Below are 23,180 nucleotides of genomic sequence, written 5' to 3' on the forward strand. Positions count from 1 at the left end.
GTCGAAGTCGAAGTCCGTACGTGAGAATCCGCGGCAAACAGCAAAATGACTGCCTGAGGTTGGCGATGTGACTCCCCCTGCAGCGGCCAATCAGCCGGCGGCTTCCCCTCTCGCGGGTTATTTTTATCCTCGACTTTCTTCCTCTCGCGCTGTTCCTTGCTGCTGCATCTCTGCACGCTAGCTGTCTTGGTAGCCTGCTTCCCTGTCCTCCTTTTTCTCGGTCCCTCGCAATCAATTCCATCTCTGCGGTCATTTCTGTCCCCTATCCACCACTGTCGCCGCCGGTATACCAGATATAGATCCCCGGCGTCGTGTTGCCATCCCACCGGGCATTGAGAGTTCAATCCCCATCCACCAACGGTCGTACCCAGAGCGAGAGCCACTCCTTCTGCCAGCGGGGTCAAATCATCAAATTCCCCTCCTCAATCGACCGCGCTGGGCCGGACGGTGGGATGCTGATCGGACCACGCCATTATCGGTCTACTATCTGCTTGTCATAACCACTAGCGTCCCATTCCTGGAGAATTGACTCCCCCGGTGATCTAAATATATCCCCAATCTATCTCGATTCTCTCCACCCAACTCCCTCATTCCCGGTCTGCCATTGCGCTTGGTCCGTCGCAAAGTGGCACTTCCCCCGTTCCCCGTTCTGTGATTGACTATCACCTTTCTGCTCAAGCTGACAATCCCATCGTGACCGGCCCCCTTTTTTCTTCCCACTGGGGTCTCTGTCGTTCCCCTCCCTCCGCAGCTGAGAACCCGGTTTCTTGGCCTGGTCAATTAATATCCCTGTTCTCTACGTGGTCGGAGACTAAACGGTCCATTTCTTGGCTGCCGGAGCAAATATATTTATTGACTCGGGCGGGCATCTCGTGTGGTCTTGTCGGGCTTCTCCCTCGTCCAGCGGAGCGGTGGCTGTGCCTCTCGGGTGTCTCTATAGAATCGTCAGAAACCACACCGTCGGGCTGACGAAACGCTAGACCATCCCTCCCGTGAGCTCCTCCAACTACACCGGTGGAGCGGAGGCACGGACTTCCCGAGAACAATGTCCCTAAAACAGGTATGGCAAAGACATGGGCCCCGCCCCCGAGAAGACGCACTTGGGTTAATCAGGGTGGTAGGAAATCGAAACGTGGGTGCTGGCCCTCGAACATTATGACAGCCAGGAGTTTGACGATGCCCTCCGTGTCTTCACTGCCATTGCCGATACGTCCAAGATTTGTTTCAACTGTGGTGTGATTTATGCCACCCTGGGCGAACATGAAAAAGCGGTATGTACGTTGGAGTAGGACATGTACCACCCAGATGCTGACAAAACGTAGGTCGAGTGTTACCAACGTGCCGTCAGTCTGGACCAGTATCTCGCCATTGCCTACTTTCAGGAGGGAGTGTCCAACTTTTTGCTGGGCGACTTTGAGGAAGCGCTAGCCAATTTCAACGACACTCTACTCTACCTGCGTGGCAACACGTCCATCGACTACGAGCAGCTGGGCCTGAAATTCAGGCTCTTCTCGTGCGAGGTCCTCTTCAACCGCGGTCTGTGCTACATTTATCTGCGACAGATGGCACCTGGAATGCAGGATCTCGAGTATGCAGCGAAGGAGAAGGTTACGCCGGATCACGGAGTCATCGACGATGCGATTCGAGAACGAGCCGAGGTATGTCAAATCATCTTTTCAGCCAGACAGAAAGGATAACCCCTGAGGACTAAACTTCCGCTAGGGTTACACGGTGTTCTCGATCCCGGTCGGGGTTGTCTATCGGCCCAACGAGGCAAAAGTCAAGAATCTCAAGACCAAGGACTACCTAGGCAAAGCAAGGCTGATCGCTGCTTCGGACCGGAGCAGTACACCCACCGGTCATAAACGAACCCAGTCAGCGTTAGAACGGTTAGATGACCGGGGAGGTGAGGTTCCCCCACACATCGCAGCCCAGCTGGTGCAAAAGGCGGCCTCGGGTCGGAGCCGTCAGCACTCCGAGCCACCACTCAATCGAAACCTATTCCCCCCTACGCCGCCTCCAGACCCGGACAAAGCAAGTGCTGGCAGCTCCGCTGCTAGTCTGGGGCTGAACAGTCGGCCAGGGTCTGTTCGTGCAGCGCGACCGCCGCGGCTCGACCTCGATCGGCCGGGGGCTCATATCACCGGTCGAAATGGTACGGACCCGGCGCCGTCGGAAAAACCTCGAATTGGAACCACTCGGACGGCCTCTGAACCGCGAGGCCCGTCTTCTCGTCCCTACTCGCGAGGCTTTCCCAGCGGTCCCGAGCCGACGCGGGGCCGGCAAATCGGCCATCGGCGGGGGATCAGCGAGACGAGTTTCTCGGCAGGAGCGCCTCTCATGCACACGGAAGAGGGATATAGCTCCTATCCTCGAGCGCCAGCCAATGGGGGGCGACGTGGGGTTCCTCGGCATCAAGAGCGGTTTATCGACGAGGAAGAGGAGTACGCCAGCGAGGCTTGCGAGGAGGACGGGGCGGCAGATGATGACTTTGAGCTAGTTGGCACGCGGTCACGGCCTCGATCCCCGGCTCGAAACTCGAGGCGTACCGGCTCCCGCCGGCCGGAAGTGCGCAAATTCCGGGTCAAGGTGCACGCGCATGAAGATACCCGGTATATCATGATCGGGCCCGCGGTAGAGTTCGGCGAGTTTGAGAGAAAGATCCGTGAAAAATTTGGGTTCAATTCTCTGTTGAAGATCAAGATGCAGGACGAAGGGGACATGATCACCATGGTGGACCAGGAAGACCTGGATCTGCTGGTGATCTCTGCGCGGGAGACCGCCCGACGAGAGGGCAGTGAGATGGGGAAAATGGAGGTACGTGATACAGCTTTCCTACTGCCGATGACACCGAATCCAACACTAACTCGCGGCTATAGATCTGGGTTGAAGAACGCACGATGATTTGATGTCGGGATAAGGAATGGCGTCTAGGCGGCGTTGCATTGTTGCATGGTGTTTGTTGCATGTTTATACCCTTCGACGATTGACGAAATCTGTACATAAATCTGGATTCCTCGGATGAGATGACACTTCCACAGCACAAATCCTACCAGTTTGTAAGACTGAGGGCTGTAGATAAGATTAGATGGATAGGGCTTGCAGATCACGGGACCGGCATTGTTGACAGCGTCATCCGTTGGCATCTTCCATCCATTCCAACGTCCAAGTTTCTCACCCTTCTCCACCCTCCTGCTTTCCAACCACCACCACCACCATGACCGACCTCACAGTCGAGTTCTCCCATCTCTGCCAGGCGAGAGGCAGCCCGCCAATTCCCCCCACCCGCTACCTCGCCGTCGACCGAGCGGACGAGTTCCTCAAGGAAGCACACCGCATCGTAAGCCAACTCACTGCTCCCTCCCTCTCCGAAAGAGCATCCCCATACTAAACCTCACGAATCAAACCTCAGAACTCCCACATCTCCTCCCTCCTCAAATACCTCCACTCCATCCGGCCCTCATACCTCTCCATCACGGCCCCCCGTCACACCACAACCACCACCACACCCGCCCGCCAACCCACGGACCCGAAATCGCAATCCCTCTCCGAATCCGACCGCGACAACGTCGACTCCTCCACCACGCTCCTCCTGCACGATCTCAGCAACTCCATCTCCACGCTCTCCTCCGCCGAGACCCTCCGCCAGGACACCCAGACGGGGGTGCTCCGCAAGAAGTACGGCCACGGGGGCGCCGCCGCGCGACTGCTGTGGAAATGGGCCGCGGGGGACGCCCTGTCCGGCGGGGATGCTGTGACCGCAGCAGATGACAATCAAGGGAAGACAGCCGAGCAGATCCGCGACGAAGAGCTCGAGAAGACGATCAAGGCGGTGCGCGAGAATGTACTCTGGTTCTTGCGGCGCGGGCTCGAGGACGCGGTCGTGCTGCAGCGGGGGATGGTTGAGCGGCGGATTGAGCGCGCGCGCGAGAAGGAGAAGAGCGTCCTGTATAAGGCCGCTGGCGGCGGCGGCGTGGGTCGCTCGAGGGGTCTTTCTTCGGCTGCTGCTGCTGCTGGGGGGGCGAGTACGAGCCAAGGTGGTGCTTTGCTCGACGGCGATGGGCATGTCTATGATCGACCGAAGTCGACGATGGATGATGACGAGGTCAAGGCCATCGAGGCGGAGCTGTCGCCGGAGCAGTTGCAGCTGTTTGCGGAGGAGAACGATTCCATGGTGAAGTACTATGAGGACACGTTGAGCAAAGTCCAGTATGGTCTCTCCCTATCATCTAATCTACGAGTGAAAAAGAAAACAGAAACTAACGGGCCTCATCACAGAAACGCCGAAAAATCCCTCCTCGAGATCTCCTCCCTCCAGCAAACCCTTGTCTCGCATCTCTCGACCCAGGAGGACTTCATCAGTCAATTGGCAACGGACGTGACCACCACGCAGACGAACATCGGGCAGGGAAACAAGGAGCTGAAGCGCGCGACGGAGCAGCGCAGTGTAGCACAGGCCGTGTTCTGGGGGACTGTCGGACTGTGCACGTGGTTGGTGGTCTGGGATTTGGTTTTTTGATGGACTGTCTCCCCTCCCCTACCTTTCTGTGTATACCTGTGTGAGCGTACGCTGTGCTGTGTATCTGTAGATCATATACCCTGTTTGATCTCTTCCAATATTCTGGGTGACCGAAGAATATGTGTTATTTCTTGTCCATGTAGAATCGTCTCGTATTGAGTAGATGTCCTGGAGATCTGTATACTCAAACTAAGGTAGACATGAGCAGTCACAGCCTTCGTCTATATTCTACGCCCGTATCTACACCTGATCCGAATCCATAATATGAACATCATCTATTGATTTTTTACTCGTGTAGTAGCTATGATCATGACTCGCTGCTGGGACAAATAGATATCAAATGAAAAAGAGTCCGGAAAGAACGGTAGGGAAAGGGGGAAAAGATAGGGAAGATATAAGACAGAGAAAGGGGGGGGGAAAAGAGACACGGAACTACGTCTCACGCACGACGCTGTCGACTGCCTCGGCGAAGTAGTCGATGTTGTGCGTGTTGAGACCTGCCATGGAGATACGGCCGTTCTTCGTCTAATAGGGAGAGATTCGTTAGTGATGTGTCTATCGGACTGGGGAGAGAGAAGGTAAGCAAGAGACGCAACATACCATGTACACATGCCACTTCTCGCGCAGCAGCTTCACCTGCGGCTCGGTCAGCCCGGTGAAACTGAACATGCCGATCTGATCCGTGATATGGGCCCACGTGCCCGGGGTGCCCTTGCTCTCCAGGCGCTGGCGCAGCCCCGATCGCATCTCGGCGATGCGACCGCTCATGGTGCGCAGGTCGGCCTCCCACTCGGCGAACAGGGCCGGGTCGTTCAGCACGCGGCTGGCGATGCGGGCGCCGTAGGCCGGGGGGTTGGAGATCTCGGACCGCTGCAGGATGGCCAGCTGGCTGGCGACGTTGGCGTTGGCCTGCTGGGCCTCCGCGCCGGGGGCCGAGACGAAGTGGAAGGCGCCGGTGCGCTGGCCGTAGAGACCGAAGTTCTTGGCGAAGGACTGCGCGATGACCAGCTCGAAGCCCTGCTCGATGAAGTAGCGCACCGCCCAGGCGTCGCGGTTCAGGTCGCCCGAAGCGAAGCCCTGGTAGGCGCAGTCAAAGAAGGGGAACAGGTTCCCTTGGCGCATGATCGTCGCCACTTCCTTCCATTGGTCTTGGGTGAGGTCGACGCCGGTGGGGTTGTGGGCGCAGGCGTGCAGCAGGATGACGGAGCCCGACGGCGCCGAGCGCAGGGCGCTGGTCATACCGGCGAAGTCCAGGCCCTTGGTCTTCTTGTCGAAGTAGGGGTAGTCGGCGAGGGTGAGGCCGACATTAGTAAAGATCTGATGGTGATTGGCCCAGGTGGGAGAGGAGAGGTAGATCTGGGGTTTGGGGTTTGCGGGATGGAATTTGGAGAGGAAGAGGGCGCCGAGGTGGACGGCACCGGTGCCAGAGATGGTTTGGAGGGTGGAAACCTAGAAGCCAGCCGATTCATGAGCAACATAGATCTCGAGGCTGGACATTGAAAACAGTAGGGATGCTTACCCGTTTCTCACGGATTGCCGGACTGTCGGGGCCAATGATGACTTTCTGGGCGGCGTCGGTGAATCCGGCCAGACCCTTGATGGAGAGGTATTCGTTGTCGTAGCCTTCGGTGCGAATCAATTCATCGGCCTAGTTGCCATCAAAACCCCATTAGAAAATGAATGCCAATGAATTCTCGGAGAATTTTGTACCTTCTTGACGACGGGCAGAATCCACGGCTTGGCGTAGTCGTCACGATAGGCGCCGATGACCAGATCCACCTTCTTATCGTCGGGATCCTGGCGAAACGCTTGCGCCAACCCAAAGAGCGGATCCTCGGGGGCGGCGGACACGACGGCGGTCGAGAAGACGGAGGGGCTGTTCGAACCCATGATGTGTGAGGAGAGGGAAGCGAGACGATTACGAGCGGCGGTAGCGAAGGAGGAGGAGGATGAGGATGAAGATGAAGGAGATGAGGAGGAGGAAGAGGAAGAGGCAGGAGGCGACATGACGAAATAAAAAAAAAAAAAAAAAAAAAGAGACGGGGAGAATGAATTATAAATTAAATTGCAGAGGGGAGGTCACACCACCGGAGAATCAGCACCAGGCGGTTTCTGCTTGCGTTCACCGGGAATAATCCAGCATGAATCTGGTCGTCTTGGTTTTGGCCAGGATGGAAGAATACAATAATCGCGCAAAAATTGGAGGCAAATTCCCGCAGGAGGGGAAAGTTACCTAATTGATTGCCTTCGACCTGGCGCTGAGGGGAGATTTGGAGATGTGGACTCGGTCGCGGCGTCTTCCCCCGGATTGCGAGACCTGAAACTTATAAGTCCGTCTTCCTATTCTACACGAGCGACTGCGAGCCGAGGAAGTGCAGCAGATGCAAGTCCCGAGCCAGCATGACGACATTCACATGAAGCCGGGGCTCAGTCTCCTGAACGGGTCAAAGTTCTCGAGAGATCATGAAACGGCATCGTACGGTGCGGAGTCTTCTCTGGTGCTTCCATAGTGGAGCCTCCTGTGGTCAACATCTACGAGTACATTCACCAGTAACTTGACCGAATAATACTAATAATAATAAAAGAAGATGGGCTGACCAAACAAACAAAATGCGGAGAATGACATCGCCCGATTACCTCATCCGCCGAGGCCAGCCGGCTGACTCAGCTCCGGCTCTCCTGGTCTCGAACGGGAAGGCCTCTCCAATAATACTCCATCTTCAGGGTAGAGAATCGTTACGGCGTGAGTACGGAATACTGGCCACTGGCAGAGAAATCCCCAAGGAATGAGGAATTACCCGCCGGACTTCTTCCGAACGCCCTTGGTTTTACCCGGTGCCTGGCCTCCCCGTGCATGAGCCATTATCCATGCCGTCTGCAGGTCAGAGTCGATCCGTCCTCCCTTGACGAAGAAAGATACTCCGGTGGGCAACATGCAGTCGGGTAATTTCATCAGTCGCCGGGGGTCCCTGCCTGACTTATCGCCCGCCTACCATTCGGCGACAACCCCGGTCCCTGTCGTCAGAATGGCTCCCTGGATCGAGGGTCTCTTCCCCACGGGGGTGTCCACTTCGGGAAAGTCATGCGAGGGCTCGCCGGATTCCGGAACCGTTTGGGGTGGGTTTTCCCCCGGGTACCCCTTTATGATGCAGAACAATCCCTTGTCTTTGTATCGGTGGCTGTATGCCGCTATATATACCTTGAATGTAGCAGATGCGAGAGATGTACATATGTGCTCCTGTACCGTCCAACCCAACCAAGCAGTCTTTTAATCGCCGGTAAATCCCGTGAACGCCGTGTATCCCGTCACTTCGTCAATTCATCGCATGGAATGAGAAAAAATAAGAAAAAAGGCCCAAGATCAAGCAGAAATAATAACTGAAAAAAAAGGGGGGGGAAATGTCCGACCCACTCAAGGGCGCGAGCCAGCCGTGTAAAGCAATCTAGGCCCGGTAAGATATTCGAAAATGTTCAGTGTCACCAATCGAGTTGTACAATCATAGGGTTCCGCTCGTTCGGAACGTACGCTCACTCTCGGGCTGCCTCGCCGCCATCGTCCCCATGTGCGCGGGTTCGAATGCGGAACCGCTCCTTGAGTCGCGTCGTCAGTCGGCTGCGTCGCCGCACCTGCTCGTCGTTGTCGTCATTTTGCGCGCTCTGGTTGGCTTCTTCGCGGACACTGCGAAGTGCCGCCAGTCGCTCCTCCACACTGGCGTCGCGCATCCGACGTGCATTCAAGGATCCGTGGAGATAGTTGCTGAGCCGGTGATGCGAGCGCTGATGCGAACCGTCCGCAGTCGATTCGTTGTTTCCTTGCGTCGCGGCTTCCGTCGTCTCGTCGCCTTCGCCCGTCTCTTGCTCGCCCTCGGCCTTCGCGGGATGAAGATCGATTCGACTGGTGCATCATTAGTACAAAGTCTCGGCAAAGGGGAGATAAAAAAAAAAGAAGCCAACATACCAGAGAGGGCAGGTTCCCGACACATTCACCAGCCACGGATCGATACAATCCGGATGGAATTGGTGGTTGCAGGGAAGCACGCGCAGGTCTTGACCCTTGACAAAGTCATCGGTACAAATGGGGCACATGTAATTCGGCTGTTCCTCGCCTTCCGTTCCACCTCGCTTTTCGGATGTAGCGGCTGCCGGCGGAGCATTCGGATCTTTTGGTTGCGTTGGAGTAACCTCCGTAGTGTCGGCCGCCGCCGTTGTCGTGGTTTCCCGCCCATCGGGGTTCTGTCTCGCACCATCCTCGGGGTCGAGGGACATCTCCACGTCGCCCTTGACGGCATCCGCCTTGGGGTCATGGCCGTCGCCAAACTTGACGATCGGAATCGTCTCCAACATCGCCCTTGCTATCCCTCGCGCTCGACTCTGCCGCGGTCGCCCAGCCGTATAACGCGGTCCGTAGCGTTCCGGATGACGGTGTGCTCGGACAGCCCCGGTAATGATGATAGCCAAGAAGAGCGCCGTGATGATGCCCGTGATGCTGTACAGGATGATCATCGCTGCCGTATGTGTCAGCCAAGGTATTCACGACGCTTACCTACACGGGAGGGGGGTGGCGAACTTACCCGTATTCGGGTTGTCTGACGAGCCCCCCGTATCCTGGGTCTGGGGGGTCCCCGACATCGTGAACGACATATCGGGTATTACGCCAACGGTTGCGTTGCCTTCGGATGTCTCGTTTCCTTTGGGCGAACTCAGCTGAGTCTTGATCTTTTTGGCAAAGTCCGGGTTCAAAAAGGTGAAGACGTTGGGGTACTGGGCAGCATCTGCTTCGTTGGCACTATAGTTGCAGTGATGTAGTTCGGAGCTGTACAGAAGAACTGCCGAAGCCTTTTGTTTGGACGAGACGACGTTGGCAACGGTGGAGCTGGCGTCCAAGTTTCCCGGGTAGTCGGACTTGTCGCAGCTGATGAAGGCGATATCACTACTATTTAATTGCCGTGAATTGGCAGCGTCGACATTCACCAACTCTCCTTTAAGATGGAAGTCCTATACGGATGACGGTTAGTCCAAGAGTTGGGCATCTTTTGGGCCTAGACCGGCACTTAAGACACGACGAACCGATAGTTGCCTTCTATCCAAGCTAACCAGAGCCCCGGTCAAGGGGGCGAGGGTGAGGTTCGGAGGTAACTGGATCCGGGCACTCTGCAAGTGGAATCGCACTTGACGGGTCCAGGACAGATCCCGGGAGTTGTTGGATGGCAGGACAGTCCAGTCGGTCGAGTCTATCGCGTGGACGGTCGACGAGAGCGCGAGGAGGCAGAAAAGAGAGGAAAGGGAGAAGAGGAGAAAAGAGAGGGGAGAGGGCTGATCTTGTCTGGGCCCCATCGGAGAAGAAGGAAGAAAAGAAACGAGAGGGAGAAAAAAAAAAAGGGCCAAGCTGGGTTTCCCCACGGTGACGAGGCTTACGGAGATGGCGGAGGGTATGGGGGAGCCCGGAAGATCATTAGTCACAGATCTTCACCGGGGGGAAAGAAAGTATGCACACAAGATAGGGAAACAGGAAAGAACCCCCAAAATAAAAATGACACCAGAAATTATGGGGACGCAGGTAGAGCCACACGGTAAACGGTAAGGGCAAGCCCAAGCATGGGCTTCTGATATCACGGCGCAGGGCGATCACAAGCGGCTACAAAATTGATGCGATCGTCGAGCGGAATTGATTGGAAGAGTCGGATGGAAGTGGATTGGCAGTGACCGGGGAACAGGATTTGGAGGGATCGAGAGGGGACCGACAACGGGGCAAATTTCCCCCAAGACTGCAGTCACAGGCCAGTGGGTGGAGTGGACTATGTCAGAGCCAGAGAGGATGAGCCGGAAGATGGAGACTTCCACGTCCCAACCACCGAGGGAAGTGGAGAGAGAAGTTTCCAGGCTTTCGGCGGAGTGGGATGGTGTCGCGAGGCGATGGATGCCAATGCTTATTGCTTATGCTTCGGATGCTGCTCCTGCTGCGGCGACGGGGTGACGACGACCGACACTCCCGGGCTATCCGGGGGGAATCAGACGGAACGAAGAGAGGACCGAGGAGGGGAGGGGAGGGCAAGCGAGCAAACGAAGCGAATACGAGTTACGGGGACGGCAGGAAGGTGGAAGAGGAGACCAGGGGAGATGCGATGGAGATGGGAGAGAATACGGATTGTTGTGATATTAATAAAAAAAATCATGTCGATTTCCGATGGAGGTTCTGCCGCCGTACACGGCCATTACACTCATTACATTGGACTTACAGGTCCTGCCTGGAGGAATTGCAGGAAATGAAGGACGTGAAGTAATTACGCGTAACTCGAGGTCGTACCGTCACGGGAGGCCGACGATCCGCGACGGATTGCGGCGTTTTTCCCCCGGCCGCAACCGATCGGCAGGGAATACAGATAAGGTGTCTGGCATTCCAATTCAATTGATCATCGTGAAGATATGTCAATTGATATCTAGGAGTACGAGCTATCAGGTTGCCATGGATTGATTGGAAAACGACAGTCGCCACCGAGGAGCGTCCAAGCGGGCAATCTATCTGAGGGATTGGATTCGCATTGCGACTAACGAGACGGCGATTGTGCGGGGTTGATCCTTGGTAGGGCCAGCTGGCGTTGATCTGCCTGGTGTTATTTCTATTATTTGGCCATGAGAAGCAGAGCACCTGATCAGCATTTGCGTCATCCACCAAACTCTGTTGCCGTCCAAGATCCGTGGTTGAAGAACCAGCATTCCTGGAGTCCGTGTCTTCCAACGTGGGTTTGTCTCCGATCGACAGCCTGTTAGTGACTAATACGCCGCAGCCACACTTGGCTGTTGTCCCATCGTGATATTCCTCCCTCTGCCATTCTGGCCTCCTCCAGATCATGTAGACAGTCGACTCCCCTGGGAAACGGATGCCATCCTGGTCCTCCGTCGATCGTCTCGGTCGAAGGGCACCAACGACTGTACCAGAAGTCCAGAAAGCGATGTCCCCGGCGATTCTCCGCTTCCCCTTCCATGTGGAGCCTCCGGAATCGGAGCGGCCGTCTCTTATCGGCCTATCGATCAACCTTCCGCATACAATCACCTTAGCCTTGTCGGTCTCGTTGGATGCGAATGAACGGCTTGCCAAATAATGCCATCATCCTTCCAGGCACTTGGCTCCATTTTTTTTTTCTTCCCTTCCCGCTCGTTCACGCGGCAGGGTGAATAATCAATAAACACAGCACATTCTTAAACATGCCATCCTCGGAGTTTTGTCCGGTCGCCCGTCAAGTGTTTGTCTGCCATCTGGTCGACGGTCGGTGCTCCCACAGATCATCCGTCCATGTAAGTAGGTGGAAGATAGCCCATGCCTGTGTCAGTCGTAGGGCCGACCCTCGTTCGAGTGGAAACACTATGACTCGACATAGAGCGCTGAAAATCAAGAAAGAGCGAAATGGAAGAAGCAAATTCCCTACCTCCCTCTCCTCCGTTCTCTTTTAAAACTGCACGCGTAGATCTGTACCACCCAAGGCCGAGCAAAGCCGCCCACGGTCCCTCTCTCCCCAATCTAGGCCCTCCTTCATTACGTCAATCAGATCCTCTCCGGTCTGGAGAAGGTTTGACGGGGGGAAGGAAAAAAAAAAAGAGAAGTTAAATGGGCAGGGCATCAGACAGTTAGAGTCGGTCTACCGGACTAGCCTCTAAAACATGTGTGACCTATTCATGTCCCGCCTGCATCCTGTCCGACCGCACCCCATACCAACCCCGGAATACCAAAGCTTGGCAAGGGTGCTTGACAGTTACATGATGACTGGAGCTTAGGGAAGAAAAGGGAGAGGAGGAAAGAAAAGCAACGACAGGAGACAGGGGAAAAGGGTACGGCAGCCACTTCTGTATGGCTGTGTGATATCATCAACAATTGTGATCCGGCGAGGGTACTTGCATGTGGAGGGAGCTCTGGAGAGCAGGCGCAGGTGTCGGGAGATGCATGGCGTAGAGAGGCACAGCGATGTCTCCTTTAGCTGCTGTCTCTGGGCTCCATTCAGATGTTACATCGAGCGCCCAAATCGATCTACGAAATCCTACAGGAATATTGAACCTTGTTGATCGACGGGGAATCCGCCCTCTGCTTACCCGCAGAGCATATCCCTCCCTCTGCTCCGATATGTATATGCCTGCGAGCACAAGTCGTCTGCACAAAGAAAAGATATTGAATGTAAATCTCCAGGGGGGAAGGAGTCAGCCATGCAGGAGACAACAGGGAGGTTTTAACCTGTTGTACTGCGTCGCTAAGCGATTCTGTACAACAGTCTGTCTGGTGTATTGAACCTTGTGATTTGGGACTATACCAGTTTATAGTTTGAGACTCATACACTTTCTGTTCCATCTTTTCTTCCCCCCCCCCTCTGTATTTTCTTTCGTCGGCTGTGTCTACCGAAGTAGTAAGTGTCTATTTGGAGGGGTGTGATTTTAGTGCAAGAGGACTATGGGCGAACTCGGTAGATAGGCAAGTCCAAAAGCCATCAAATCCTCCGAAGGCCTGAACGGAGGGGGGCAAAGTCCTCAAATATATAAGGCGGCGAGCTATATACTCCCAGATATAGGTCAGATTATAAATAGGCCCGGCAACGACTGGAAATGCCAGTGGTCGGTACCAAACGTTGCGGGCGGTTCAGCCCTGGATGCACCGAAATCAGATGGACGATGGCTCCATCAGATGACGGACGATTGGCGGGCGGCCAGGTCGAGACTCTGCCGTGACAGCAACACTTGGTCCGTGTGTCCCTTTTCTGACGGGAAGATAGCGAGAGTCAAAATGTGGAAGAAACTTATTATTTAAATAATAAAAATCAGAAGGAAAAAAAAACTAAAGGCCGGCCGGCAGCTCAGGCGATCAAGTGGACATGTCTCGATGGAACGTGCTGCCGCCAACCCGGTTACTCTTTCGGCCAATTCTCGCATCTTACCTGTCCAAATGTGGTCGGTGTTTCTTTAGATTGCAGATAATTCGCGTCGGAACCAACCGCTTGTTATTAAAAGAATGGCTTGGGAGGATGATGGGTGTGTGCCTTATTGACTGCATATACCGACCCAGATCAGGACGAGAGCAGGAGTGACAGCCAGAGAGTATTAGGTACTTGTACCTGCTCGTCCGGCCAAGTATGCGCGGTGCCTTATTGTGGGTACGCTGTACATAATAAATGCTCAGGTACTCCTTTTAGGGTCCCCACTGGAATCCTTTGGCTGGTCAAGACCTAGTCCAGACGTCTTGACAGATAGGGAAACCTGGGAAGACTGCTGCAGACAAAGACCGAAAGAAAATAAGAAGATCATCAAAGGGAGGGGGGTAGAAGAAACAAGTTTAAAAAAGAGAAATTATCGCCTGCATGAGTGCATGCAGACGAACAAAGAGAACCCCGTGCAAAATGATTCGAGCCAATCTGGCGGTGCTAGGGCCTTTGTTTATTCGATAGACATTCTGCTAGATCATCCGGGCTTACTGGGGACGGGCGACCATGGCCGGTGACTGTGTCAGATGCCAAAGGGGGAAGGGAAATAATCCTGATAATAAAAACAAGTACGACGGCCAGTCATTCCTGGAGAACCCGCCTGGAGGGTGGTGTGATGCGCGGAAAATCCTCGTCCTCACGCGCTTCCCCCGTTTCTTTATCTTCGTGTAGGGTACCTGAGGTACATGGACGCTGGAGGACGATTCCCAAGCGCATCGAGCCAGGGAAAGGAACCTCAGCAAAGTACGGGCCATGAAATGCTAGCTCCGGGTAACAAAACAACCCAGATAACGCAGCGAAAAAAGCAAAAAGTAACGCCATTCCAGGCCACACCAAAATTAGCAGCCGTGCCCCCCATAGGCTACGAGGGTCTGGAATAGTTATCCTGCTGGTCATCCCCGCCTTCATTCGAGGCCTCGAACGCTGGACGGCCGATGGGTCCATCGCCAAGGGGGCCCTGATTGGTCCAGCGGGCCAGGGAGGCGTGCAAGGTTCCCTGTTGAGGGTGTCAGTGTTTCTGATGTTTTGGCGGTTTCCTTACCGTTACAGGGCCGAGGCTCCCATGGACTGAAGAGTCTACTACCTGAACGGACCAGCAGCGACCAAAGTGCAGGGGAATTTGCTTGCGTAGACCAAACCCCATCCCAGGGGTTTCAATCATTAATTATCAATAATAATAAGGAAAATCTGGTAGCGAAACAATCAACCATCTGAACGATCAAATGAAATTAAAAATCAAAGAGGAGCAGGGGAAAAAGGCACACCGACAGGAAGGCAACCTAGAATGGGGGGAGAGAACAAATCATAATTAATTAATTAAGGGAAGAAAAGGAAAAAGAAAAGAAAAGAAAAATAGTTACTGTCTCTCCCACAGAAAATGAGAAAAGAGAGAAAAAAAATAACCCGGAAACCCCAGAATGCTAAATCGCTAGGTAGAGGGGGAGGAGGTTTTTTTTTTCTGTTCCCTTTTTCCCTTTTCTTTTTTCCTTTTTTTTTTTTTTTTCTTTTTTTTTCTTTTCTTTTTTTCAAGGTACGTACAGACAGGAGAAAGGGAAAAGTACCTCTCTCGTCTAGAAAAAAGACTGCTTGCTATTGTTTTTTTTCCCTCTCTTTCCCTCTCCTCCTCGACCTGCTCTCGAGGTCTACATGCTTGACTCGTCTGCTGGGGATGCGTGTTTTCCTCCACCCCCTCTCCCTCCTCTCCCTCCTTCTTTTCAACCCCAGAATCTCGAACTAGAAGTCAAAATGTTTCTATTCTAGCGGGGCCACCCGTTGCAATACAATCCGCCATGCAACAACACCCCCAAGAGGACCAGATAAACACCCACCCACGATAAACCATCCCCAAGAACAAAGAATCAGGGCGAGGGAATTCTCCGTCCTCGACAAACATTTCTGTCAGCGCCTTTCGACGTCGATTCCATCCGTTCATGCTCTCTCATCCATCGTCTTTGCTTTTTTTTTTTTTTATTCATCTATTCCATCTATATTCTTCCTTTTTCGCCCCTTAAACCGAACGCTCCTAACGCCAGTCCACCTCCTGCCCTCGAGTATCCGACCGAGCCCCCTGACATGAGCGCTTCGATGTCCTCGCGCTGCATTTCCGTCCTTCACCTACTTCTGCGACCACAGCCAACAGGAGACAGTTGCCGCTTTGACTCGACACCACCGCAATGTCCCCTCAGTCCCTTGCCGGCCCAGCGGCCCCTCCGCCGGCCGAGGACGATCAACTCGCCATCAGCTTTTGGAGGAAACGATACGACAAGAGACCTCTTTCGGCGTGAGTTTTATTTATTTCATTTCCCTGTTTTCCCCCCAATAGTACCTTCCTCGTATTAAATGCTCGTTGTCGCTCGCCTTGGTGATCTTCCTGGCCACACCACTCTTGTCTACTTCATGGTCGCACGGATGATCTACATCGCCTCCACTTCCCACCAGGTGGTCTACGCTCAGCTTCATTTACCCACTGGAAGCCATGGAGTTAATACTCGGCCAATCAACTCTTATGATTTATTTCATCTTTTCTTATGACGGATTACATCGGCACGCATCCCTGGGAAACATGTTAACCGGACTTTCCACAGAAATTCCATAATTGCCAACCTTGACATCGAATACAACGAACTGGCTCAGACCTGGAAACACTTTCAGGACAACCTCCCGCCCGACGATCAAATTAAATTCGACCATCGCGCCCAGAAAGCCGAAGATGTCTTGGCAGTCGTGCAGAGTGTGCAGGATATCTGGATGTCCGGTTCCAAACAACGGTTGTTTACGGCTTCGATGAAATACTGCCAGAAATTTCGCAACTCCCTGGGACTACATACTGTGCTTTTGAAGGCCCTTCCGAAAAACGAATTTTATATATCCCTCTTCTATGGCGTTTTGCAGTCGCTCATAAAGGTGGAGTAGCACATACCCCTACTGTGACTATTGACATGACTGACCCGGTCGAGGCAGGCGTCTGCAAATTACCCGAGAATCGTGGAGGGTCTCATGAGGGCCCTTTTCAAGATGAACAAATCAATAAAACCGCTAACGGGAGAGGACCAAGCCGGCCTCTCAAAGGATTCGATTCTTTACATCGCCCGGTTCTATTCTATGACATTCTTCATGCTGGGGGAGATTATGGATTGGTATGTGCGGAACTTGAAATGTCGTCTGTTGACGAGTCTCAACCATGATCTGTACTCGAGCCTCGGCGGACTTCTGTCGAGGATTAAACGCAGAGCGAAGGATATCATGCGTGCCATCCCTGATGAAATGGACCTGGACGAAAAGGATGGTGACGAGACACGCAAGCCGCCTATTCAAGATTTCAAATTGTGGGAGAACGCGAGATTTAGCCAAGTTGGCCTGCAGAAGCAGGCCCGTCGATCTGCTGCACAAAATGCTATAACCCGCCAACTAATCTGGGAGATACAAAACAATGCATGGGAGCGTCTCGGCATGATGACCGAGAGAGAAAAGCTCCTGTCGAGCGTGTTGGAGAAGACCAACCAGAGAATGCGTCCCGTTGACCAGCAGAGTAGTGGTATTGCCTGCTTGATCACAACTGCTGCTCAGGATATAGGTATGCAGGACGGTTACCTTGGGATAGAGCGGCGGTCGGAACTAACAGTACCATCCTCGCAAGACACTTCCAGGTTCAAATGGTCCCAAGGGTTCAAACATAAGTACACCCGGATTGAACTGCAGATCGCTTCAAAACACCTTCAGGATTTCTTCGACTGTGACGATCAAGTGGCCGATCTTGAATCCGATGTGGATGTGATTGCGGAAGACAGTCTAACAGATTCTTTGCACCAATGGGCCACTAATTGCCATTCCCAGGTTCTCGCCGTTGGGGGCTTTCCGTCCACGGCTTTGGTGAGCCCGGTTGCCCTCATCTCCGCCTGTATTGCCAATTTCGCCCGGCAAGCCAAATTGCCTGTTATCTCCCATTTCTGCTCCCTGCCGACCCAAATAAGGGACGGAATGACCCAATGCGAGCAAGGCCTCATCGCGTTGGCCTACAGTTTAATCCGACAACTGATCGATTGCCTGCCACCTGTGTTAGAAGGTCATGCAGCTTGCAACCTGAGCGCGGAGCGATTCAGTCCCTTGAACGGCACCTTAACCTCTTGGAAAGAGGTGCTCTCGTTGATCGATATCCTCTTGCATTACGCCCCGCCCCTCGTCGTATGCGTGGTCGATGGCCTGGATAAGATTCAAGATGCATCTACCGATCAGAACATTCGGTCCCTGGTCAGGACTCTTCTCACTCACACTCGACATCAGACCGTTCAGATGCCTAACGGTACCAAGAGCCAAAGTGTGATGTTGAAGGTCTTGTTCACCGTGGCGGGACGACCGAGTTCGCTGGTGGAGACCCTGTCTGAGAATCGACTTATCCTGAGCGAGTCCAACAAAACAGACGCGGTGGCCGCCGTGGATCAAGCTCTAAACCCCGACGTGGGGGTTGTTATGATGAATGCATGAACTGTCAGCGAGTCAACAAGCGAAATTGTCTATATTTTTCCCATCCCTTTTGACATGGCCGCTCTTTTCTTTCTTATTTTCGAGGCTCTTTCTCTTCTCTTTTCTTTTTCGGGTGAAAATTCGGGACATTAATAGAATTGTGCGCAGGCTGGGAATTTCTTTTTCTAAATACAACTCTTTGATTGGCCAACAGATTTGGATTTCTTTTAATTTCCTCAGTAACCTCTTACCCTTCTTTTGCTTCTTGTTTCTGACTGCTACTACTACTACTTCTTCCTGTCTTTTCATATCTTTTAGGCTCTGCCTTTCATCTGTTCTGTGGGGGGGGCATTCTCCAATCAATCTTTGTATACCGAGGATTAGGCATACCCGGCGGCATTTCTTGAATGTATCGATTTGGATCGCACTTTTGCCGGGACTGTCCCAGCTCCCGAGTCCTTTGACCATGTTGCCTGTATATGTGTATTAATATCCATGGTCTGCGATTATGACGAGGTACAAAATATATCATTCTGCCTGGTTCTTGGCAACCCCGGATTTCGGTTTCCGTCTGCACGTGGCGCACCCCATTTCCACTCCAGACTCTTCAGCATCCGATCTCTTCTGGTTACGATTCGTGCTTCATTCCTGGTTTATCCTCTCTTGCTCCCGGGATTCATTTTTGGGGTCCTTCGGGATTCTTGTCCGTCTTTCGAGGATATAAGAGACCTCAATCTCACCTTCCGCTTGGATTGCCTGCAAACCAATCATTTGAGCTTTTCATCACATCCGACATTATGACAGTGCCCAACGCCCCTCCAAAAGTCGTTCCAAAACGGCTGTTTTCTTCCGAGTCTCCTCGGCTAGAGGACTTCAAAAAGATCTGTTCTCAGCAAACAGACAAGGCCACATATCCGCTAGCAGCGTCCGTGGAGAAGAACATTCCCATCTACGATGCCGCTGCATTAAATCCGCTTCTTCCCAGCATTGCCGACGATCTTCAGGATGAATGGCACCACATTCTCAATGCGGGACCGGGGATCTTTGTACTCCAGGGCATGTACCATCCCAGCCGATATGAGTCCACGCTCTCATCTACTAGCGCTGCCTTCCAGCGCATCGTCGACCAAGAACGCCAGTCCTCCACCACCGTCAAAGGGGACCATTTCGCCGCCAGCGGCAAAAACGACCGCATCTGGAATTCCTTTAGCAAGCACGCCACCGAGGATCCCGCCTCTTTCATCGACTACTACTCCAACCCCTGGCTCCGTCTCGTCAGCGAGAGCTGGCTGGGTCCCGCGTACCGGGTAACCGCACAAGTCAACGTCGTCAAGCCCGGGGGCGCCGCCCAGGAAAGCCACCGAGACTACCACCTGGGATTCCAAGAGCTGGACCGCTGCGCCGCCTTCCCCGGCAGCATCCAGCTCACGAGTCAGTACCTCACGCTCCAGGGCGCGGTGGCGCACAGCGACATGCCCCCGCAGAGCGGGCCAACGCGATTCCTCCCCTTCAGCCAGACCTACGAGGTGGGGTATCTGGCCTGGCGACGGGACGAGTTCCGGGCGTATTTCAAAGAGAACTATACGGCGTTACCACTGGCGCTGGGCGATGGCCTGTTTTTTAACCCGGCGGTGTTCCACGCCGCGGGGGCGAATGAGATGGAGGCCCAGCCCGACAGTCCTGGCGGCGGGTTCCATCGCAAGGCAAACCTGCTGCAGATTAGCAGCGGGCTGGGCAAGACGATGGAGAGCATCGACACGGTCCCGATCGTGGATCGGTGCTGGGACGGCCTGGTCGAGCGGTATCGAGCAGCGGGGAACACGCTGGATGCTCCACTGGAGGCGTTTGTCCTAGCCATAGCGGATGGGTATCCCTTCCCGACGAATCTGGACCGGCGGCCGCCAGCGCCCAGTGGGATGGCACCCGAGAGTGAGCAGGAGATCGTGCGCCGGGGATTGAGGGAAGGATGGGGACGAGAGCGAGTGGTGGAGGAACTGAAGCGAATGCAGTCGGATTCCTGCGCTTGATTTGCTTGTCGTGAGTGATCTGGACATGACACGTCGAAGTTTGCCAATGTACGGAGTACATATGTACCGACTCACATAATGAGGCTTTCCATTTTTTATTTTTTATTTATTTTTTTTTTTTCTTTTCAGATTTTTCCCCGGTACCATACTCACCCTTGTCCCCATCATCTAAATTTGTTTGCTTCCCCAACTCAGACCCATCAATGGGAAGAATCTACCTGTACAGTACCTTTGTGAGTCCCGTCCCTGGCCGTTGTTAGGGCCTCGGACAAGCCCGACTAGACCAGGCCAGACCGGGCACAAAGTCCAGCATCTTCCCGTCCGATGGCGAGACTGGATTGGCAGATACAGCCCGGTCAAGACGATCCAACCGGGGCTAACATCCCATGCAATACGAGGCAATAACGGGGGTCTGTTATATCTCTTCAACCCTTTCCCCGGGTAGAACCCTGACTGACTCCGGACACAGCATTCCTGTTTAGGTCTTTACTTATTAACCTAGTGCACGGGTGACCCTGCAGCTGGATCTAGACTTGTCGGGGAAATTGATACAGAGGTCCCTCAATATACTGGATGGCTTGGTATAAGCCCTAAAGCGCATGGATCCAGGATGTGTTGATGGAGCTGTGACCAGAAGATTCTTTGTTCTGGATTATAATGTTAAAACATTGAGAGCCAATATATCAACTAGCATCATTGGTCTAGTGGTAGAATTCGTCGTTGCCATCGACGAGGCCCGTGTTCGATTCACGGATGATGCATTTCTTTTTTTGTTTTTCCGCTGTGGGAATGCTCCGTCTGTGCTGGGACTTAACATATATTTTGTTTAATATAGACACAGACCAGAGGTTCCTCGATCGAATCGGATCGGTCCCGGTACTTTGGATATCGTCGGCATATATTTTTTCTTACCTGTGCTTTTTTCTCTTGCCCCAGAGATCCTCATATACTCGATAAGCAAGTTTACTCCGTATAGGAATCAATTCGTCTACTCCTTCCACGACGAAGTGCTCGCACACACATCCATGGCTCTCGTGTTTCACCTTCCTCGTACCTTGATCCTTCCGATCTGCAATGACCTGTGCGCAGCGCAGTGCCCATGGCTATTGATAATTGGGCTAGTCTGGTTTGATGATTTGTGGATACAGCGTCCGATTCGACATTTGAGGATTGGAAAGTGGGAAATAATAGCCGGTCAGTTCCGGACGGGGAGTTGATCAGGAGGTCTGGGCTTTGGTGTTTAGTTTCAGTTTTTATTCCCCTTCCTTTTTTTTTTTTTTTTTTTTTTTTTGGGTTCGTCCCCTTTCTTGGTGGCATTCTGTGGAATTCGGGTGATTTGATGGGGATTTTTATATACCCAGGGGCGTGTAGTTATTCTGTACTGGGTAGAATTAGCATGGGCAAATTTGGGTGAATTTATTTCCTTTCTTTTCTTTCTTTTTATTTTATTTTTATTTTTATTTTTTTTTATTTTTTTCGCTATACAAAAAAAACAAATGAAATATTATACATATATACATAACCTCCCCTGTCAATTGTTCGACTGTGTGAAATCCTTTTGGACACGGATCCCATGCAATGGAATCTCATCGCCACTCAGACTGTCCGTGTCTCCCCTCCGGACTACCTTGGTGCTGGGGCTCAACACGTTCGTTACCATATGCACATGGTCATAGTCCGGTCGTAGTGCTGCGTCTAGCTGTCTCTGCGGGCACGCCTCTTGTCCCGAGTCCGAGTCATCCGGGAGATGATAGAAAGAATGTCGGTTTGCACGTGTGCCGTGATGGTCCGCTGCACTGCCCGGAGGATTTTTGTCCATGGATGGGGGCACGTTGATGGGATCGGACTGACTGCCCTTGGAGAATGGCACGGAGCGACTGCGGAGAAGAGCTGGCATGGTGCCTTGGATATGGAGGAGACGAGCAGCCGCCTGGAGCGCCGGTCTTAGCGTCGGGAGACACGCAGAAATGATGCCGGCCGACATTTCGATGGCGGTCCAGGCGACGGTTGGGGCGAGGGTGTATGACGAATCCGCCATGGTATAGGAGAAGAGGACCGAGAACCGGTAGGCCGAGGCGAAGACGACGCTGAAAGGAATTTGTTAGAACAAACAGGACAGACTCGCAAACAGGCGAAGACACATACAAGAATCCCAGCCCGAAGGCAAGCGTGACGGCCAATTTCTCTGACCGTCGCAGCTGTAGGCTCCATACTTGGGGGAGCGGCAGAAACAGGATGATCAGATCCGTGACAATGGTCGACACTGCGTTGGCGATCCAGGTGCCGACCTGACTGATGCATCGGCCCTCGAGATACGGGTACCAGAGCTTCTCAACGGGCACACAGATAAAGACGAACAGGAACGTGATGCAGATGACCCAGCAGATGACGAACGTGCCGATGATGTACGCCCAGAGTTTGAAGTAAGGAAAGTGAAAGATCCGATAGTACATCAAGAGAATGCTGAGCTTGGTCCACACCAGGTTGAACACATACAAGATCTCGGCAACTACGAGATATTTCGCGATCATGACAACGTTGTTCGGGGGTAGCGTATTGGCATGAAGACCCATGCCCTCATGGACCATTGTAAATATGAAGCCGACGACCACGAGATTCCAGGCCTAGTTTTTGGTCTCAATTCTCGATCCTGGTATACAAGCAAAAAAAATCCACAGCGGCTACACTCACCATCGACCACAGAATCATCCAATCGTCCCACCATAATTTCTGTTTGCGTTCTAAGCGTGCCAGAATGCGAAGACAAACAGCCACGAATGCCAGCACCGTGACGGAAATTGTCGTAGCCGTCACCCATGGCTGAAGATTGTGCGAGTCATCGTCGTCCATTGGTAATGAGTGGTGGCCCGAGAAGAACGAGATGAAGGAGAGAAAGCCATGGATGGGACCGGAGAAAAGAAGGAGAAAAAAATAGGGTAGATGGGCGAAAGATTTCCCCTCCGATTTGGAAGAGTCCAGTCCCAGGCTCTTAGTCGTAGTTGATCATTTCTTTCTTCTGCCCTTTTCCGGGAGTTCCTGAACTCCTTGTTTCGACGCCATGGTCTTAGCCTCGCAGGCCCCTTACTCCATGAACCTGCAAGTCGGACTTCCAGAAAGTCAGATACGTAATTTGCTTTTTTGACAGCCCGTCCATTAAGCTCTGTTGCTGGCATCTGATTGCTCGGGGGTGGGTTGCCCTGGCGTGTGGCTCCACGC

General features: G+C 53.2%; 7 protein-coding genes and 1 non-coding gene across 8 annotated transcripts; 4 read left to right on the forward strand and 4 right to left on the reverse strand.

The window, feature by feature from the left end:
- Positions 1 to 1,121: 1,121 nt before the first annotated feature.
- Positions 1,122 to 4,519, forward strand: P170DRAFT_359288 (putative PB1 domain protein; the record flags this gene model as incomplete). Its single annotated transcript, XM_024844344.1, has 6 exons — positions 1,122 to 1,271; positions 1,323 to 1,658; positions 1,723 to 2,817; positions 3,131 to 3,340; positions 3,413 to 4,209; positions 4,279 to 4,519. Coding segments are annotated over 6 exons (2,829 nt in total), but the record flags the coding sequence as incomplete, so codon positions are not given.
- A 419-nt stretch (positions 4,520 to 4,938) lies between these two features.
- P170DRAFT_437824 (aspartate aminotransferase) lies at positions 4,939 to 6,807 on the reverse strand. The gene is made up of 4 exons (XM_024849455.1): positions 6,230 to 6,807; positions 6,039 to 6,167; positions 5,120 to 5,968; positions 4,939 to 5,044 (listed from the first exon to the last, which is right to left on the reverse strand). The coding sequence occupies exons 1-4, from the start codon at positions 6,524 to 6,526 to the stop codon at positions 4,952 to 4,954; spliced, it is 1,368 nt and encodes a 455-aa protein (XP_024703419.1). The 5' UTR covers positions 6,527 to 6,807; the 3' UTR covers positions 4,939 to 4,951.
- A 1,240-nt stretch (positions 6,808 to 8,047) lies between these two features.
- On the reverse strand, positions 8,048 to 9,853 carry P170DRAFT_360373 (RING-H2 finger protein; the record flags this gene model as incomplete). The annotated part of the gene is made up of 4 exons (XM_024844409.1): positions 8,048 to 8,414; positions 8,478 to 9,024; positions 9,091 to 9,514; positions 9,587 to 9,853. The coding sequence occupies 4 exons, from the start codon at positions 9,851 to 9,853 to the stop codon at positions 8,048 to 8,050; spliced, it is 1,605 nt and encodes a 534-aa protein (XP_024703420.1).
- A 4,039-nt stretch (positions 9,854 to 13,892) lies between these two features.
- Positions 13,893 to 14,925, reverse strand: P170DRAFT_206377 (uncharacterized protein). The gene is made up of 3 exons (XM_024842785.1): positions 14,746 to 14,925; positions 14,571 to 14,664; positions 13,893 to 14,473 (listed from the first exon to the last, which is right to left on the reverse strand). The coding sequence occupies exons 2-3, from the start codon at positions 14,636 to 14,638 to the stop codon at positions 14,059 to 14,061; spliced, it is 483 nt and encodes a 160-aa protein (XP_024703421.1). The 5' UTR covers positions 14,639 to 14,664; positions 14,746 to 14,925; the 3' UTR covers positions 13,893 to 14,058.
- Positions 14,926 to 15,650: 725 nt separating this feature from the next.
- P170DRAFT_447922 (uncharacterized protein) lies at positions 15,651 to 17,958 on the forward strand (the record flags this gene model as incomplete). Its single annotated transcript, XM_024850926.1, has 3 exons — positions 15,651 to 15,757; positions 16,062 to 16,380; positions 16,438 to 17,958. 3 exons carry the CDS (start codon positions 15,651 to 15,653, stop codon positions 17,956 to 17,958), a joined length of 1,947 nt encoding a protein of 648 aa, XP_024703422.1.
- Positions 17,959 to 18,734: 776 nt separating this feature from the next.
- Positions 18,735 to 19,964, forward strand: P170DRAFT_427253 (phytanoyl-CoA dioxygenase family protein; the record flags this gene model as incomplete). Its single annotated transcript, XM_024847765.1, has 1 exon — positions 18,735 to 19,964. The coding sequence occupies one exon, from the start codon at positions 18,735 to 18,737 to the stop codon at positions 19,962 to 19,964; it is 1,230 nt and encodes a 409-aa protein (XP_024703423.1).
- A 690-nt stretch (positions 19,965 to 20,654) lies between these two features.
- On the forward strand, positions 20,655 to 20,725 carry P170DRAFT_t122. Its single transcript has one exon. It is a non-coding gene; the product is annotated as a tRNA-Gly (tRNA).
- Positions 20,726 to 21,495: 770 nt separating this feature from the next.
- Positions 21,496 to 22,814, reverse strand: P170DRAFT_360728 (uncharacterized protein; the record flags this gene model as incomplete). Its single annotated transcript, XM_024844430.1, has 3 exons — positions 21,496 to 22,051; positions 22,110 to 22,588; positions 22,656 to 22,814. The coding sequence occupies 3 exons, from the start codon at positions 22,812 to 22,814 to the stop codon at positions 21,496 to 21,498; spliced, it is 1,194 nt and encodes a 397-aa protein (XP_024703424.1).
- Positions 22,815 to 23,180: the final 366 nt, after the last annotated feature.

The sequence above is a fragment of the Aspergillus steynii genome (assembly GCF_002849105.1).
Source record: "Aspergillus steynii IBT 23096 chromosome Unknown P170scaffold_5, whole genome shotgun sequence".
NCBI lineage: Eukaryota > Fungi > Ascomycota > Eurotiomycetes > Eurotiales > Aspergillaceae > Aspergillus > Aspergillus steynii.